The sequence below is a fragment of the Trematosphaeria pertusa genome (genome assembly GCF_010094035.1).
Source record: "Trematosphaeria pertusa strain CBS 122368 unplaced genomic scaffold BU26scaffold_6, whole genome shotgun sequence".
Taxonomy (NCBI): domain Eukaryota; kingdom Fungi; phylum Ascomycota; class Dothideomycetes; order Pleosporales; family Trematosphaeriaceae; genus Trematosphaeria; species Trematosphaeria pertusa.
In genome coordinates this window covers 1306503-1321042 of record NW_022987217.1, presented here as the reverse complement: position 1 = coordinate 1321042, position 14540 = coordinate 1306503, and the positions used below count along the sequence as shown (strand labels likewise).

At 51.8% G+C, this 14540-nt stretch overlaps 5 protein-coding genes across 5 annotated transcripts; 1 reads left to right on the top strand and 4 right to left on the bottom strand.

Moving 5' to 3' along the window:
- Nucleotides 1-233: 233 nt before the first annotated feature.
- BU26DRAFT_563946 (uncharacterized protein) lies at nt 234-4132 on the bottom strand (the record flags this gene model as incomplete). Its single annotated transcript, XM_033833228.1, has 3 exons — nt 234-305; nt 391-2007; nt 2840-4132. The coding sequence occupies 3 exons, from the start codon at nt 4130-4132 to the stop codon at nt 234-236; spliced, it is 2982 nt and encodes a 993-aa protein (XP_033685069.1).
- Nucleotides 4133-4539: 407 nt separating this feature from the next.
- On the bottom strand, nt 4540-5889 carry BU26DRAFT_504463 (uncharacterized protein; the record flags this gene model as incomplete). Its single annotated transcript, XM_033826778.1, has 1 exon — nt 4540-5889. The coding sequence occupies one exon, from the start codon at nt 5887-5889 to the stop codon at nt 4540-4542; it is 1350 nt and encodes a 449-aa protein (XP_033685068.1).
- Nucleotides 5890-7295: 1406 nt separating this feature from the next.
- Nucleotides 7296-8051, bottom strand: BU26DRAFT_563944 (uncharacterized protein; the record flags this gene model as incomplete). The annotated part of the gene is made up of 1 exon (XM_033833227.1): nt 7296-8051. The coding sequence occupies one exon, from the start codon at nt 8049-8051 to the stop codon at nt 7296-7298; it is 756 nt and encodes a 251-aa protein (XP_033685067.1).
- A 506-nt stretch (nt 8052-8557) lies between these two features.
- BU26DRAFT_563943 (uncharacterized protein) lies at nt 8558-10007 on the top strand (the record flags this gene model as incomplete). Its single annotated transcript, XM_033833226.1, has 3 exons — nt 8558-8683; nt 8773-9255; nt 9312-10007. The coding sequence occupies 3 exons, from the start codon at nt 8558-8560 to the stop codon at nt 10005-10007; spliced, it is 1305 nt and encodes a 434-aa protein (XP_033685066.1).
- Nucleotides 10008-10947: 940 nt separating this feature from the next.
- On the bottom strand, nt 10948-13945 carry BU26DRAFT_518523 (uncharacterized protein). The gene is made up of 4 exons (XM_033828834.1): nt 13819-13945; nt 13386-13766; nt 12193-13326; nt 10948-12142 (listed from the first exon to the last, which is right to left on the bottom strand). Exons 2-4 carry the CDS (start codon nt 13598-13600, stop codon nt 11053-11055), a joined length of 2439 nt encoding a protein of 812 aa, XP_033685065.1. The 5' UTR covers nt 13601-13766; nt 13819-13945; the 3' UTR covers nt 10948-11052.
- Between the last annotated feature and the right edge of the window lie 595 nt (nt 13946-14540).

Sequence of the window (14540 nt, the reverse complement as noted above, 5' to 3'; positions counted from 1 at the left end):
GCGGGCGATAAGTGCACGGAGGTTTCGGGTAAGTCTGGGAAGCTTTGTAGGGATGGAATAGCCGAGTTCGATTTCTCAGTGAGATCGCGGAAGGGCTACGGATGCAACGGACGGTGGACACGGCCCCGTAGAAGAACGCCTTACCAAACTCTCACTCAACCTTTCTCAGTTGCTAAACGAAATACCCATTCCCATTCTCTTCCACTTAGATATTACTCACGTAGCTAGAACATTTACAATCTCCGCTCTAAGTATAGTTTTATACGGTCCATAAAAGTGACACCATATGCCTTGACGCATGGCTGCTATCAGGGTCAGTCAGCTTGTGTTCTCAACCGGGCGAAGCGATCGTGGGGGGCATATAGGATGTCGGCAACACGGGCAGTTTACCGTATCCATCCCCGGGTGCGCGCAGTTAAGAAAAGTGTCGATGCAGTGGAGATGAAACACATCCTTGCAGCCTTCTAGCTGGAGAACGTCTTTGAGCTGTGGCTCTTGATCATCGTCCTCGTCTCCGAACTGCGTTAGGCATATTACACACATGGATCCCACTGTCTCTGAGATAATTGCACCGACGTCCAGTGGATGAACACGCGGCCCATAAGCCTCAACTTCCACGTTTGAGTATTCTAGGTCTCCTAGGTCGTAGAAGAAGTCCTCATTCTCTCCGAACAGCTCCCCCATTTCGAACTCCATACCGGGTGGACGGAAGTCTAACTGGACTTCGTGGCCATCAAGCCGAAAATGGTTCCTAATGATGCTCGCGACAGTGAAGCTAATCTCAGGGCCTTCAATGGCCGTTGCAGCGTTGATGAGCCAGTAGTACATCCGCCAACCGTAAGTTGCATTTGCGTAGCCCTGCTCAGAGAAGTCAAGGACGACATTCTCGATAAGAAAGTCAAAGTTGCCCTCGGCATTCATGTCTGCAATGACCTTCTTAGCCGTCGAGGAGATAGGAATCCGGGAAGATGTACGCCCATCCGTGTTGTGGCGCTTGACGTCTGCGTAAGGGTCTTCCAGAGTATTCGCGATCAACTCATGTGTCAGATCTCGACAGATCTCGATAGCTTGATGTTCTAAATGCTCGCCGTTGTAGCACCACCGAAAAGCATCTACCGCATTCATGCCAATACGAAAGTACTGGTAGAGGATGTGGAAAATGTCATCATAATACTGCGACTGGTACTTGGCAAAGCATGCAACGAGATCTAGCGTATTCGGCTCCAGCGGGAATGTTGTCCTTTCTACCTCAGGCTGAGTACGACTGTACGTTTCGCGGAGAAACTGAGTCTCCTCTTCCGAAAACCCAGCTGGTGAAATACATACCCCCTGGAGCGAGCGTGTGAGCCCCGGGAATTTATTTGTAGGACCAGCCTCGCCCGACTGTTGCACAGCGTCACTCGCAACTATCCGAAGTGGTGGAAACTGATCTAGGTATTTTGCCAGCCACGGTCGGAGAGAACCATCCGTATCAGCTTCAGGGTGTATCGCACACTCAATGACCCACCGATTATCCCAATCCCTCTTTCCAGTATACTCCATCCCGCTGCGTTCAGGCATTATCCCACCTCCCATCCGAGGGGCATTACGAATAAGCTGTTTCCAAACTTCACGGAAGTTAATGTTCAGACGTGACATGGCTTCGCGAAAGGCCGCCCGTACTATCTTGCATTGTGCCTCATAGTGGGGATTTACTTCGTCATCGTTGTAGTCCGGGTCCATGAATATTCGATGGCAGCGCCGGTAGCCCCGATGGCGCGTACTAGCCCCGCGCTGCTGGCGTGCAAGCCATGCTGAGAAGACTAATTCCGTGAGCTCCCAGATAGTTTGCTGCGTAGTGAGGAAGTTGCGGTCGGCATTCGCTTTGAACGTCAGTGTGAAGACCGGAATCGGGGTGTAAGTCTCCATATTCAGATAATGGTTCCGATCGTCAGTTGGCGGGAAGAAAATAGGATCCCCTAGCTTGGGCCCCGTTTTAAGTACTAGCGGAGCCACTATCGACAGGATCTGTCAAATTACAATGAGCGTCATAATTTTCACATCGTATTTGAAAAGATCTGTAGATGGAGCATCTAGTGCTCACAACGGAAGATCTTTCAAGAGCTATTTGGCTGACTTCTTCAATTTCTAGTAGACATTCTCTGACAATAAGGTACATGACATGATGTCCACCGTGATTTTAACTACAAGGATCAAGCGCCTCTAATTCTCGGATACTTTATAAGCTTCCAATTTGTTCTCGCTGCAGTACAACTACAGATGAAAGAACAGGTCATAAAGCGCTACACGCCATGGCTGGGTATGTTTCGCTTCCAGTACTGACGGAGCCGCTACGCTCGACGCAATCCTGAGCCAGTTCGATCTGTGTTGCTCTCGCGCCGCCCGTCTCAGCTCATGAAGGTCCAACAGTTGCTACCTTGCCTGGGCTCGCTTCTTCTATGCGTCCTAGCACAGGGATTACGGCCGCGCTAGCTAGTGTTAAAGTGATGGAAGACTGGAATATTGTGACATGTGAGTTGATCTACTAGCCTTAGTTGACGTGTTATGTGCCCTTTGTGCCAATAGGACTATCTGCCCATCACAACTGACGCAAATCGTGGATCCCAAGAGAAAAACGTGTCAAACAAGAATACCTACCAACAGCGATGGTCAAAAGGAAATGAGTCTCCCTGAACTGACTATTCCGAACTTAAGACACTCTTAGATTAAATGTGAGAATTCTACTAAGCGCTATAATTTTTCAGCTCGTCTTGCGAGCCATGAAGACTGAGTCTAATTATCTTGACATTCTAGCCCAGAAGTATCATAGGCTACTCCCCCACTAGCTACTACGACGTACTATTCGCTGTTTTCGCTGCTTCGGCCTCGGGGAGCAAATCTCCTGACGGCAGTTCGGGCACTTGTTGGAATAACCGTGGATCTCGTTGATGTGCTCCGTCGCACACCGCAGGTGGAAAGTGTGCTTGCAGGCGAACTCAACCAGTGTATCAATCCCGTAATCCTCAAGACAGATGGTGCAGGACCCTTCTATTGCATTCCCTTCTGCCGTACTCCCGTAGTCCAAGGGATTTAGCGGCTCTCCAACTGGCTCAAACTCGATGTCCTCTAGTTGCTCCGGATCTGTATCATGGTTCTGCAGATCTTGTATCCGAAAGGAATATCGGTCGTAGAAAACCCCCGGAGTGTAGTTCACTACTGGGCGGTCTTCCCGTAGATTAGGAGGAACCCAGCCAAAGCATTGCGACATCACCCTCCTTAGCACGGTGCGATCCTCATCGTCGGTAACATAACGACCACTTGCGTAGTCTAGAAGCATGGTGTGCATATACCAGCCTAGATGTTCGCCCCCGAACGTCGCAACTATGTGCTCTCCGTATGAGAAGAGCAGCCACAACAATCCACGGATATTTATATCGGCAAGGTGCCGACGTCCTTCCAAAGACACGGGACTCAAGGGGTCGGATACCATTGAGCTGTACATGTTCACCATATGGTCTTCAGCGCTGCGACAGTAGATAGCGGAGGGGTGGAAGCCCGTACATTGGAACGCGCTTACCAACATCGTTGTAATGATTGCGAACATACGGAGAATGCCGAGGAGGGCGTCTTCGTGCTGCAAATACGGGCGAAGAGCGTAGGTGAGAGGTGGCAGAATATCCTCGCTAGAGAGATTCACTAAGTCTGCCGGCTGATCTTGAAATCGAGGTTGCCTCGCGACGATGCTATCAACAGTCTCCTTGTATTTTGGGTCAGCCATTACAGGAGCTTCAAGTGTCCAAAGTATAGAGCGCAGTGTCATTTGTCCCGACTGTGATACGAGGTGATTCCTCCAAGGATCATCACGGCCCCACCAGATATTATTGGCGACGATTTCTCGCCAGATATCTTCAGATGTGGGAAATTCCTTGCCATTGCGATTATGCTTCTCAGTGACATGTTGAGTCCATTTGTCGAGATAGCGCTGATGCACGCCGTTCGTTTCCCCGCCGCTGCCTTGGAGCATCGCTAGTTGGACGAGCATATGGTAGCGATGGAGTACCCCCTGCAAGTCGGCGGCAAAATCGGTCGACACTTCCTCGATATGCTCCAGGCATTTCTTGAGGTGTGGCAGAATGCTCTCCGTGTGACTCATCTTGAACCACAGCGTGTTGTGGACCGTTTGTCTTCTCTTCAATGCTCAATGTGTTGTTGTCTGGTCTTTACCAGGGCGAATACTCGTATTTATGATAGCAGTATGACTGAACATTTTCATAGTAAAGAGCAGACATCTTCCCCAGAGGCTAACACAATCGGTGATGTGTATACACAATGACTATGTTTTTTGCACATACCACAAGCATGCCCTTCCTACATTCTCCGAGGGGAAGGTTCATGCGCAGTAATACCGGCCTACGTAGCTTTCATCACGGAGTTAATCCTTGATTGATTAATGTTCTGATTATCTGGGATGATTCTATTGAACACTTCGAGAGCGCAGTTTCGAGGCCCCTTTCTGGTCCCGTAGGAAGAACAAGTTTCGCAGCGTCCAATGGCGTATCCCTAAAGATCCAGGATGGCACACTTCGCCCGCGGCGAACAGATCTCCTGCCTATCGTGAGGACACCGATTGGACGAGGCATGGACTCCGTTAATCATAGAATCGAGACACTCGCGGTGGAGAACGTGCAGGCAGGGCCGGAGCTTTAAAAGAGGGCGCACCCCAAACGAAGTCAGGCAAACAACGCAAATCTCCTGTGGGTCCTCGGCAGTGACTGGATCAGCATAGTCCAGAGGGTTCAGCGGCGGGCCGACGGGCCTAAAGTGCACATCTTCCATATCTACTAGATCCTCCAATTGTTCACCAAGCCGGAACGGCTGAAAGCCATTGGGAACATAGTCGACTACTGGATCATGGTCGGTAAGTAGGCGCTCCCAACCGCGGAGTTCGCAGATGACATACCGTATGTACCCGTCATGATGCGGATCAACGAAGTCGCTAGTTGCGCTACGCAAGAACCAGGAATGCATGTACCACCCGAGGTACGAGGAAGAGCGAATGCGCAGTATTTCCTTCGCCTCATGGCAGAACATCTCGAGGATGCCGCGTACGTTGATGGTTGAGAGATGTTGGCGAACTCGCATTGGAGAGCTCTGCAGAGGGTTCGACACGATAGCCGACCAGCACTGCACAATGAAATCGGTGAGGCAGTCTACTTCCGCTCGAGGGGGCTCGAAGTCCGTAATGCGGAAGAGCTCAACCGTCAGCATCAGCGGGGGCATGAACGCATCCAGGACATCGAAGATCGCGTCCTTATCGTGAACGAACGGGCGTAGCGCCTGCGTCAGCTCCATGAATGGATCCGCCCCTAGTGTACTGCCAGCCTGCAGGTACTGGTCAAAGTTTGATGGCGCATCATAATAGACTGGTTGCTTCCTGAAAATCTGTTGTACTACACCAGCATACTTTGAGTTCGCGACCTCCATGACCTCAATCGCCCAAGCCTGCATTGGGTGCAAGCGCAGCCCATACAGAATCTTTGGCCCCTCCCACTCCTCCATAGGCTCTACTGTCCAGTTCCGGATATTGCTGATCATCTCCTGGAAGATGGGACCAAAATCCGGGAAGAGGTTAAGAGCGCCGGCGTACTGGCTACGCAGGTCATTATCCCAAATTAGTGAAGTGTTGTTGTAGTCGTTTGCGATGGCTTCCATGGTCTCGCCCTTCTTCTGCCGAAGCGCGACGAGGAGGCCATCAGCGTACACTCGCAAGAACTTCAGGTAGCGATCTTCAAAGGCCTCGGGCTGGTCGTCGAGACAAGTCTCGATGTGCATGAGGCATAGTGCGACGAGCGGGAACGTGGTTCGGCTGAGACTGGGAGTAGCCAGAGTTTGCATCATCTCCGGAGTCATGGTTTGCAGTCTTGACATTTCCACGCTGGACAGTGGGCTTGACAGAAAGCAGCTTAGTTGCGTTGACCATGTTTTACTGCGAGAATGTTATGATGCCTTTATCTTTCGGCTGCTATGCTCTAGAGTCCGCGTTGTGCGCTTAGCCGCTATGTGTACCTATAATGAGCTGACGTGGCTGTCTGATGTCACCTTACAATGACGCGGTCAGGGGATTGCATCCTATTGAAATGGGCCGCCGGGAGTCTTGAGCCTCAAACCTATATGTCGGAAATTTATGTCTCCTAGACTGGGATAATGATCCGCCGAAGGCGCACGGCAACCGACTGTCGGTCGAAGGAGATTTAGTGCGAATAGCGCATTGGAGGACTGTATCGGGAGTTCTAACGCTAGGATTCTCGTTCTCTCCGGTCCTCTTTCCGTTGTAGTGTTCGATCCGGGTCTTCCGTGGGCTTAAAGCAGGGTTTCAGGAGCAAAAGAACCTAATCCTTCTGCTCTTTTAGTTATGATTCCTTATATCTGCTAACAACCCCCCCTAGCTTGTAGTAAGCAAACGTCTGTTTGCGAGTAGAAAGCTGCCATTTTATTAGGCTAGCTACTGCCTCTAGGTTATGCCTCTGGGCTTATAGTAGGTAGGTAGATATAGGTAGGGATTAAACGCGGGGTATAGTATAACTTGCGGAGTAGTAAGGGCGTTATAAAAAAAAATTGTATTATGCAGAATATCTGGGCTTATAGCTTTTAGGAGCAAAAGGATCTAATCCTTCTGCTCTTTCAGTTATGATTCCTTATATCCGCCAACACAGGGGCACTCTAAAGTGCTATTCATATCCATGCGGTTCTCGGAAAGGGCACTGAAGGCCATTGTGCTAACTTTTCCTTTTGTACTCGGATGGAGCTTGGTAATTCCACTAGAAATGGATAATGCTCGATCGGGCCAAGAGCGTGGTCGGCGTTCATGGCGAGGCTGTCGTGCGCGTGAAGAAGGCTCCGTCGCAAGGGAAAATAGGACGCATGTCGGAGAAAGGTGTGGTCTCGGAAGACATGGCGCGATAAGTTGATACATCCGACTGGGCTGGAAGTTGTAGGGCACTTGCTACTGTGGTGCAGATGACTGGCTGTATGAGTCACGCAGGGGTATGAGAGTTCTGCCGGGACCTTCGACACATGTAGTGGCCGAGGGTCTTCGCGAGGGTCTTCGCAGTTAGTCAGTTGAAATAACTCTAAGAAGTAAAGCAAGTAGCTTCCACCGCGTTTGCGCCGCAAGGGAGACTGCGGTTGCCCCGCGTCCGCGCCTATCCCAATCCAGTTAAGCTTCGTGCCCGGCATCAACCACATATCCCATCCCATGAACGCCCCATTCGCTATTTTTGACAACCTACGGCGCCGCTCTGTTCAGAATGGACTTTTCAGGCAGTCAGTTTCGCCTTGCACATCGGACAGTTGTCCGTGGCGCCTTCTCCCTCGCCGTTCAGCCACGCGTCGAGGCACTCTCTACAGAAGCAGTGACGGCAACACTTGATCTTCACTCCATCTTCGACGCGATCCCGACAGATTGCACACTCCGCTTCCGCCGATTCGGGTGTGCGGCTATCTAGTGGGGAGGAAATGGCACCCAGATCAATGGGTTCGACACGTTCACGCCGCCGCGGAAACGAAATCGGGAAAAGCTGGCTAGGCTGCTGCAGCAACTGCTCTTTTCGCGGATCATCTACGCTCTCCACTCCGAACAGAAGGAGGCCCACCATGTTCACCTGAGCGCCCGCTCGAAGAAGCAGATCCTGGCCACACAAGCCACGCCACCGTTCCTCCCGGATTTCTTCCCACAGCCTACGGACTGTGTGTGCGAGGTCCACCCGCCTAAGATGGGACCGGTTGTCGTCATTGAGATCTACTGTCTCAACTAGTTCGTACCAGTATGTACATACGCCTTCGAGTGCCGCCTCCGCGCTAATGTACGCGCCAGAGGCGATGCAGAGGCTGAGATTGGTGAAGCAGGCCAAAATCCGCCCAGCTTCTGGTGGATTCTTTCGAATGTGAGGCTTTCCGAACAGCTTTTCCAGCTCCGGTAGACGAATGCGACGGAATCGTGGGGAAGCTCCACGGCAATCAGTCTGAGGCGTGGTCACTGCTTCTTGATCATTCATTTCCTCGATAGGTTCCATTGGTTGCCGAACTAGGCTCAGAGCGCCCGGGAGCTTTTGTATATGGCCCGCACACTTCCATTGTTCGGTCAAAGGTTGCTTGAATCATGGTCACGGAACAACGTCGAATATTGTGCGCGCGTCCTCACCGCGCAATCCTCTACCGGCTCTACCGCAAAAAAGTAATGAACATCACACTTTCACTAGACACTCCCTGTAGCGCTTCAATCCTTCACAATGAATGTCTCAATTGCGACGAAAATTCACATGGTCTCGATATTTTACACGCTACCACTCCGCACGAACAGCTGCAGCCGGCCAACAACCGCTTCACTCAGGCTTCCAGATGATTGAAACGTCCAATTTTAGCGTTCCAGATATCATAGATGTTGAGCTTTGAACCCCGGTAGGAGTTGCACTTCCCGAAAAATCCACAGCCAGATCGGTACCAAACGATCTTCCACACTTCATCAAATTTTTCAACCGGTTTGATCTTCACAACTCAGCAAATACCATCACACTCCATCATGGCGCGGAGAACCTACGATCCAGAATACCATAACACCGCACCGCTCGAATATCTCGACCTTTCTCTAGCGTTGGGCATGACGCATGACGCACGGACACTCATTCTGAAAGCCTACTGCGAAGTCGTAAAGATTGCGCTCAAACGCTCCGAAGATGCGCTCGCGCAAAGCCCGCCGTATGGTCTAGGAGCCGGTCGGACGGCAAACGTCCACAGCGATGGGACTTCGATCTGCTCTGGAACGAGCTCGTGATTCGGCTCCACGACTTCGGCAATGTGCGGGCCATCAACCCTTATACCTTCAACGGTTTACGAATGAACTTCCACGTCGCACATACGCTGGGAATCCTGGATCAGACCTATGAAGGCCGCTACAAGGACTTCCTCAACAGGCTGGTCGCAGAACAACCGGTCTATACCGATCGACCAAGCAACGTCGAGGAGATCACGAGCACTTCTCGGAAAGGCCCCTACGTTTTCTCCGAGCTACATAGAGCTCTCCGCTTCGTCGCCAACAACGAACCAGCGGTTTGGGCCATCGCCAATGGAGAGTTCGCCTTCCTCGTCGCCATTGTGTGCGATCTTTTCCGCAAAACGGCTTATATACCTTCGACTGAAACTGTGGAAGCCCTGACCGACTACGTTGTTCACAACTTGTCGGTTCTGGTGTCCGATCCCCTAAGCAGCGTAGCTCTCTCGGTCCGTCGCGCCCTCGGCAAGGTCAATATCCGGGGAAGTTTTGCCTTGTCCGGAAGGCAGAGGAGATCCTCGAAGATACACCCCACGAGTACATAGCTTGGGAGCTCTTCTACTGGTACATCCAGGCCACTCTCCGCTCGGTTGGAGAGCATGCGCGTGCCGAAATATCGCGAAGGTACGCGACCAGCGAGTTTAGCCGATTCGTGGAATTAGGGTTTCCAGCCGTTGCGAACTATGTACCTGGGCATCTGAGCAATTGCCGGATTCCGCCTTCCCTCATCGACCGATGGCAGCACTACGATCCGGCGGCACTCGAAGATGTGCGGTTCGAAGCTGTCGGACCCCGAATCAAGGCCAATCGCATCGCAGGCCCGGCTCACGCCCTAACGGATCCAGCTTGCTGTATCTGCTTGGAGAACTATTTCACGAAAATGGGGCTGGGCGAAACGGGCCGGTGGAAGGTAGCATGCGGCCATGTTTTTCACGCCCACTGTATCGAGCGCTGGGTCAACGGCATCGAGCCAAGCTCTCCTCTCTGCCCGCTTTGTAGGACCCCGATCTATTGGCCGCGTGAGCGCCGGCCGATTATACCTTCGCCTGCTGGATCCGGCTATGATCAGAGCGTACATGGTCCACATCGCGCGGGAGGCAACGCCACCAGTAATGGTTCTACCTACGATAGTAGCTCGGCTCCAGCCCCTCGGAACCAGTACGGCGAAGACACTGCCACCCTCACAGAATCCGCGACTTAGCTCATTAGCATGGTTCTGAAGCGGCACGGGCGATGAAAGAACCGATTTCCGTCACGGGCAAGCGGAGGATATCATGACATATTCATAGATGAATTTGCATTCTAATTCGCACATTCGCGGCTTACGTGTTCAGCTCCTTCACCCAATACTACAAATATAAGTGTATCACTTCATCGTTCGATTTGTGCCCAATACATTCACCTTCAGTGTTACTAAAATATTTAGGAAGTTAATGAAACGCGATCAGCGCGTCTTAAAAGATGTAGAGGAAGCCGGCTTGACTCCGCGCCGCTCATTCCCACAACGGCGTTACCTCCCACGGCGGGCCGGTAACTCACTCATTCGCACTCTCGCTCTGCCGCTCTCGCACAAGCTCGAACTCAACCGCGAATCACCCGCCGACAATAAAGTAAGACGCCTGAGCCGCCCTACCTATCGCCGCCATTTCCACTTCTCATATCTTGTCTTCTCTATCGCGCCACTGATGAGGTGGAAGCCCTGGCTATCGTCGAGCGCTACTATTGCGTCTGCGGCTACGTTTGGGGTCTGAGTGGCTGCCAATACTTCGGCTTCAGCCTGCATAGGAGATCAGGGTAGCTCAAGGTGATGGTACGTCAAATGGAATGCCTCGGGCCTAAAACGGGAATACCAATGTCAAACATGACGAGTGCGTCTCCCGCGACCTTGACGCCGAACAAAATGCCGAACAGCACTAGTGGGGATCAACGGTAGGAGGAGTGCAGTTCTGAAACTCAGGATATCGCAATTGGCTACGTTGAGCATGTAGTAAAGAAGGCATCCCGGACGTGTCACTGTCAAGGGTGGATTCGGGTGAGACTCACTGGGGTGAGACATATCGAGGACGTTACGGCTACCTTTCCTTTTGTGAAAGTTTGAACGGTACGCATGCCACCAAATTATTTTGACATTATACCGATGTCCTCCCTTCAAGGCGGCAGTATATTGTGTCTGCAGCCTCCGTTGTCATTCCCATGGATTTCTAAAGCCATATCCTCAAGTGCTTCAGCATAATTTACTTAGTCGCCTAGCACCAAGCACTTCCCTTTGCAAGCACACCCGTCGCCGTAAGGGACACCGGACCCATGGCGGGCGTCCAATCATCCGCGCGCCAAATGAACGCTTCCCAACCGGGCTCCGCCAGCAATCCGCTCACCACAGCATCACCCAGCCAGAGCGATGCCGTCGCTGTCTCAGTCTTCCAGCCGAAGACGGAAATGACATGAATCCCGGGGGCATTTCTCGTCTTTTTCGCCACCGGACTTATGTCTCCGGTCTCGTCATCAAGCAAGGCGCTTCGTAAGTCGTGCCTGACATCGTAGCGTCGGTTTTTGAAAACTATGATGAAGTGCGGCCATTCCAGGTTGTGTGGGTAAAGAGGAGGAAACCGGATCTTGTATTCGCTAATGTCTCGACAGTCTGGAAGCGTGTCGCGGGAAAGCAGGACGCCGAATGGAAACAGGGGTCGCCATAAGGCCATAAGCGTTCTGAACTCGGCCATGAAGGGACGCAGGCAGACTTTGATGGGCGGATATCGCTTTTCGCATTCCTTCGCGTTAGTGACCAGGAGGCGCGGTGCACGTGCCGTGGTAGTAACCTCGCCGTCGCAGAGCTTGGCCAAGATGTCTGAGAGCCAATGAGCCGGATATCCGCATTCGGACGCATGAAGCACCAAGTGAAATATCGTCGTCATGTTGAGGGGTGCAAAGACTTGGTTACGACCCGTCTGAGGCCGAGGAAATGGCAAGCAGAGCTTCAGAAAATGAGCACACAGCCAACGCTCGAGTTCCGGCCGTGGCATCAAACGACCATAAGGTAATGGGAACTTGGCGTCTCGCGCCCAATTATACCTCTCCGCCATAACACACCCTCCACCATCGATGAGCTTTCCCGATAGCTCTTCCTCGTTCTTGACGGATGTGTCACAGATGAAGGTGTTGAACTGGTTATGCACTTGGTCTCGCTTACCCAAAAGTAGGTATTCAGCGAGAAAGTCGTTGTGCGTTATCCAGACGGGTATGTTGCGCAGAACGTATGAAGTCAACAAGGACGACTTACTGCGGCGCAGGATCGGTAAGCCATGGAGGAAGGTGGAAAGGGGCCCTCCAACATAGTCTCTGGACACTGTTCAGCTAGATGCACAAGCTCCTTTTGCGGCAGTACCTACGGGATATTACTAGTGTGGATACGATCGTAGTTGTCCGGAAAGACGAGAGGATCGAGCTTGCCCATCTTGGATTGCTTGTCACGCAAAAGCCCGTGTCGCAGTCGCTGAAAGGTATCTGACATCTCTCCGATAACCACCTCGATAGCGGTCCGTGAGCGAATCTTATCCATGAAATTGGCAACGAATTCGAAGAATGAAACGATATGGTTAAGAACGCCGCTGGTTTTTCCGGCTATTGTAGCCGGAATGTGGCCGAAGAGCGCACGCGCAACCTCATGTGGTCGAATGGCCATGAGGGGTCGATGCGTGCCTTCTCGTTTGTTTTCGTAGTCCAGATCCACCAGAGTCACATTAGGTTGCCACATTGAATCGATGTAGTCGCTGATATTCTTCATTAGAGCTTGAGAGTGAGTTCGACTATAGGCCAGGAATATCTTAGCGAAGTGTGGTTCCTTGGCCTCCAGCAGGTCCATGTGGGGGAGAAGAACAGTCATTTCCTCAAAGCCCAAGGCGTCGGGCCCATCATTCTCGCAGCCGGCGGGTGTTCCCGGGATAGGATCTCTGCTGGTGCCAAATTCTTCGTCTTGGTCACCCACGTGCTCGCGTGTGAGCCTTCGAAGGCTAGCCGTGTTATACCATGGCTCGGGGGGCTGTTGCCAAGCTTCAAGATGACGGGAAATCCGCCATCGTGTATCTGCTGGGATGTAGAACATGCCCATAACATCGGTATTAGTATTCTCCAGAGAACCCAGTACAGTTCTGATGGCCTGTTGCAGCCGGTCATACACCCACTGGGGCATAACCTGGGCGGCAAACAAAAAGCTTACCACCACTAGCGTCTCTCGGCTCTTCGCTTTGGATTCTTTGACCGCATCGAGAAGGAGCTGAAATATCAAGAGATCTCGAGCGAAAACAGCGGCCTTGTGGTCCACAATCGTGAAGTGAAACGTCTTAGCGGTGGGCTTCTGCATCTCGAGCAAACTGATGAACGCAAGAGTGGCGAGCAAATTGCGAGCATCACCGATACCACAGAAGAGGAAAGCGAGGGTCTTGCCGGAGGTTGCGAGCATAGGCGGAGTCACCATCGTATCCGCTGCGTCATGTCCCACGGAAAAGTATTCCGGTTCGTCCTGCCTGCGACAATAAATATCGGATAATGACCGCAACGTGGATTCCACTGGCAGGTGGCTTACAGCTGGGGCTTGTATTTCGGAAGACGGTCCAGAACCCTATCTCGCCACGTCTTCTCATCCGTGGTCTCCCGAATGCGAGTGGTGATGGATAGGGATGGCTCAAGCTGCAAACGGGTGGCCCCGGCCTCATGCTTTGAGAGGGCAGCGGCAGCGTCCTCCAAATTCAGGTTATAAAACTCAGCCTTCGCTAATCTTTGGAAGATTTTCTGACGCATGCGCTCCTGTTTTGCTCCTCTTGGCCTTCAAGCAACGCCAACACTCTCCGCGAGAAGAGGGCGCAACCAGTGTAATTGCCAAGTTCGAACTCGACTGCAGACAGATTGGAAAGAGGCACAGAGTCTGTTGGAGAAAGGCGCGCTGCGTCTTTAAATGCCGCCTTGGCTTGCAAGAAGGTCTAGTCAGTGAACAGCAAGTTACGATGTAGCGCCCGTACCTTCTAGTAGGTCGCCTTTCTTGTACAGCTCACGGCCTCGGTCTAAGGCCATCGCGGCTGTAAGGGGGGCTGTAGCGGCTGTAGAAGGCGCCGCCATGCTGTTCATCCGGAGTGGGCTCTGCGCTCGTACGAGAGCAAAGGTCGAAAGAGAAAGATGTGGGTTGATGTTTGCTACTAGTCTGTGGGCCGTGCGCGAACTAACCAGATTGGTAGACTGCAGAATCCGAATGTATCAGGAGCAAAAGGATCGCAATCGTTCTGCTCTGTAAAATAATGTCCTATATATTCGCTAGCACACCCCACTACCTCGTAACCTCTACCTCCTCGTCGTAGAGTAGAGAGCTACGCAAACAAGAGTAATAGTGTTAGTGGTAGTATTTAAACGCGGGCTCTATCTCCTCACTCGAGTAGTAAGTAGCGAGAGCGTCGTAAAACCTTTTACACACGCTAACTACCTATATATGTGGAATATAGGGCTTACAACTATTTGGAGAAAAAGGATCGCAATCCTTATGCTCTGTAGGAATAACATCCTTATATCCAATAACAGGATGAATCGCCGACTGAGGAATTGGGAGAAGTCGAAAGTGCTAGACGCAACAATGGGTAGATTCAACACCACACAGAGGCACGCAGAAATCTGCGAGAGGCGGAAAAAAATTGTGAAATTTGGTATCTTTAGGGGCGTCGCGGCCGAATCAATAAGTCAATCCTTTCCTTCC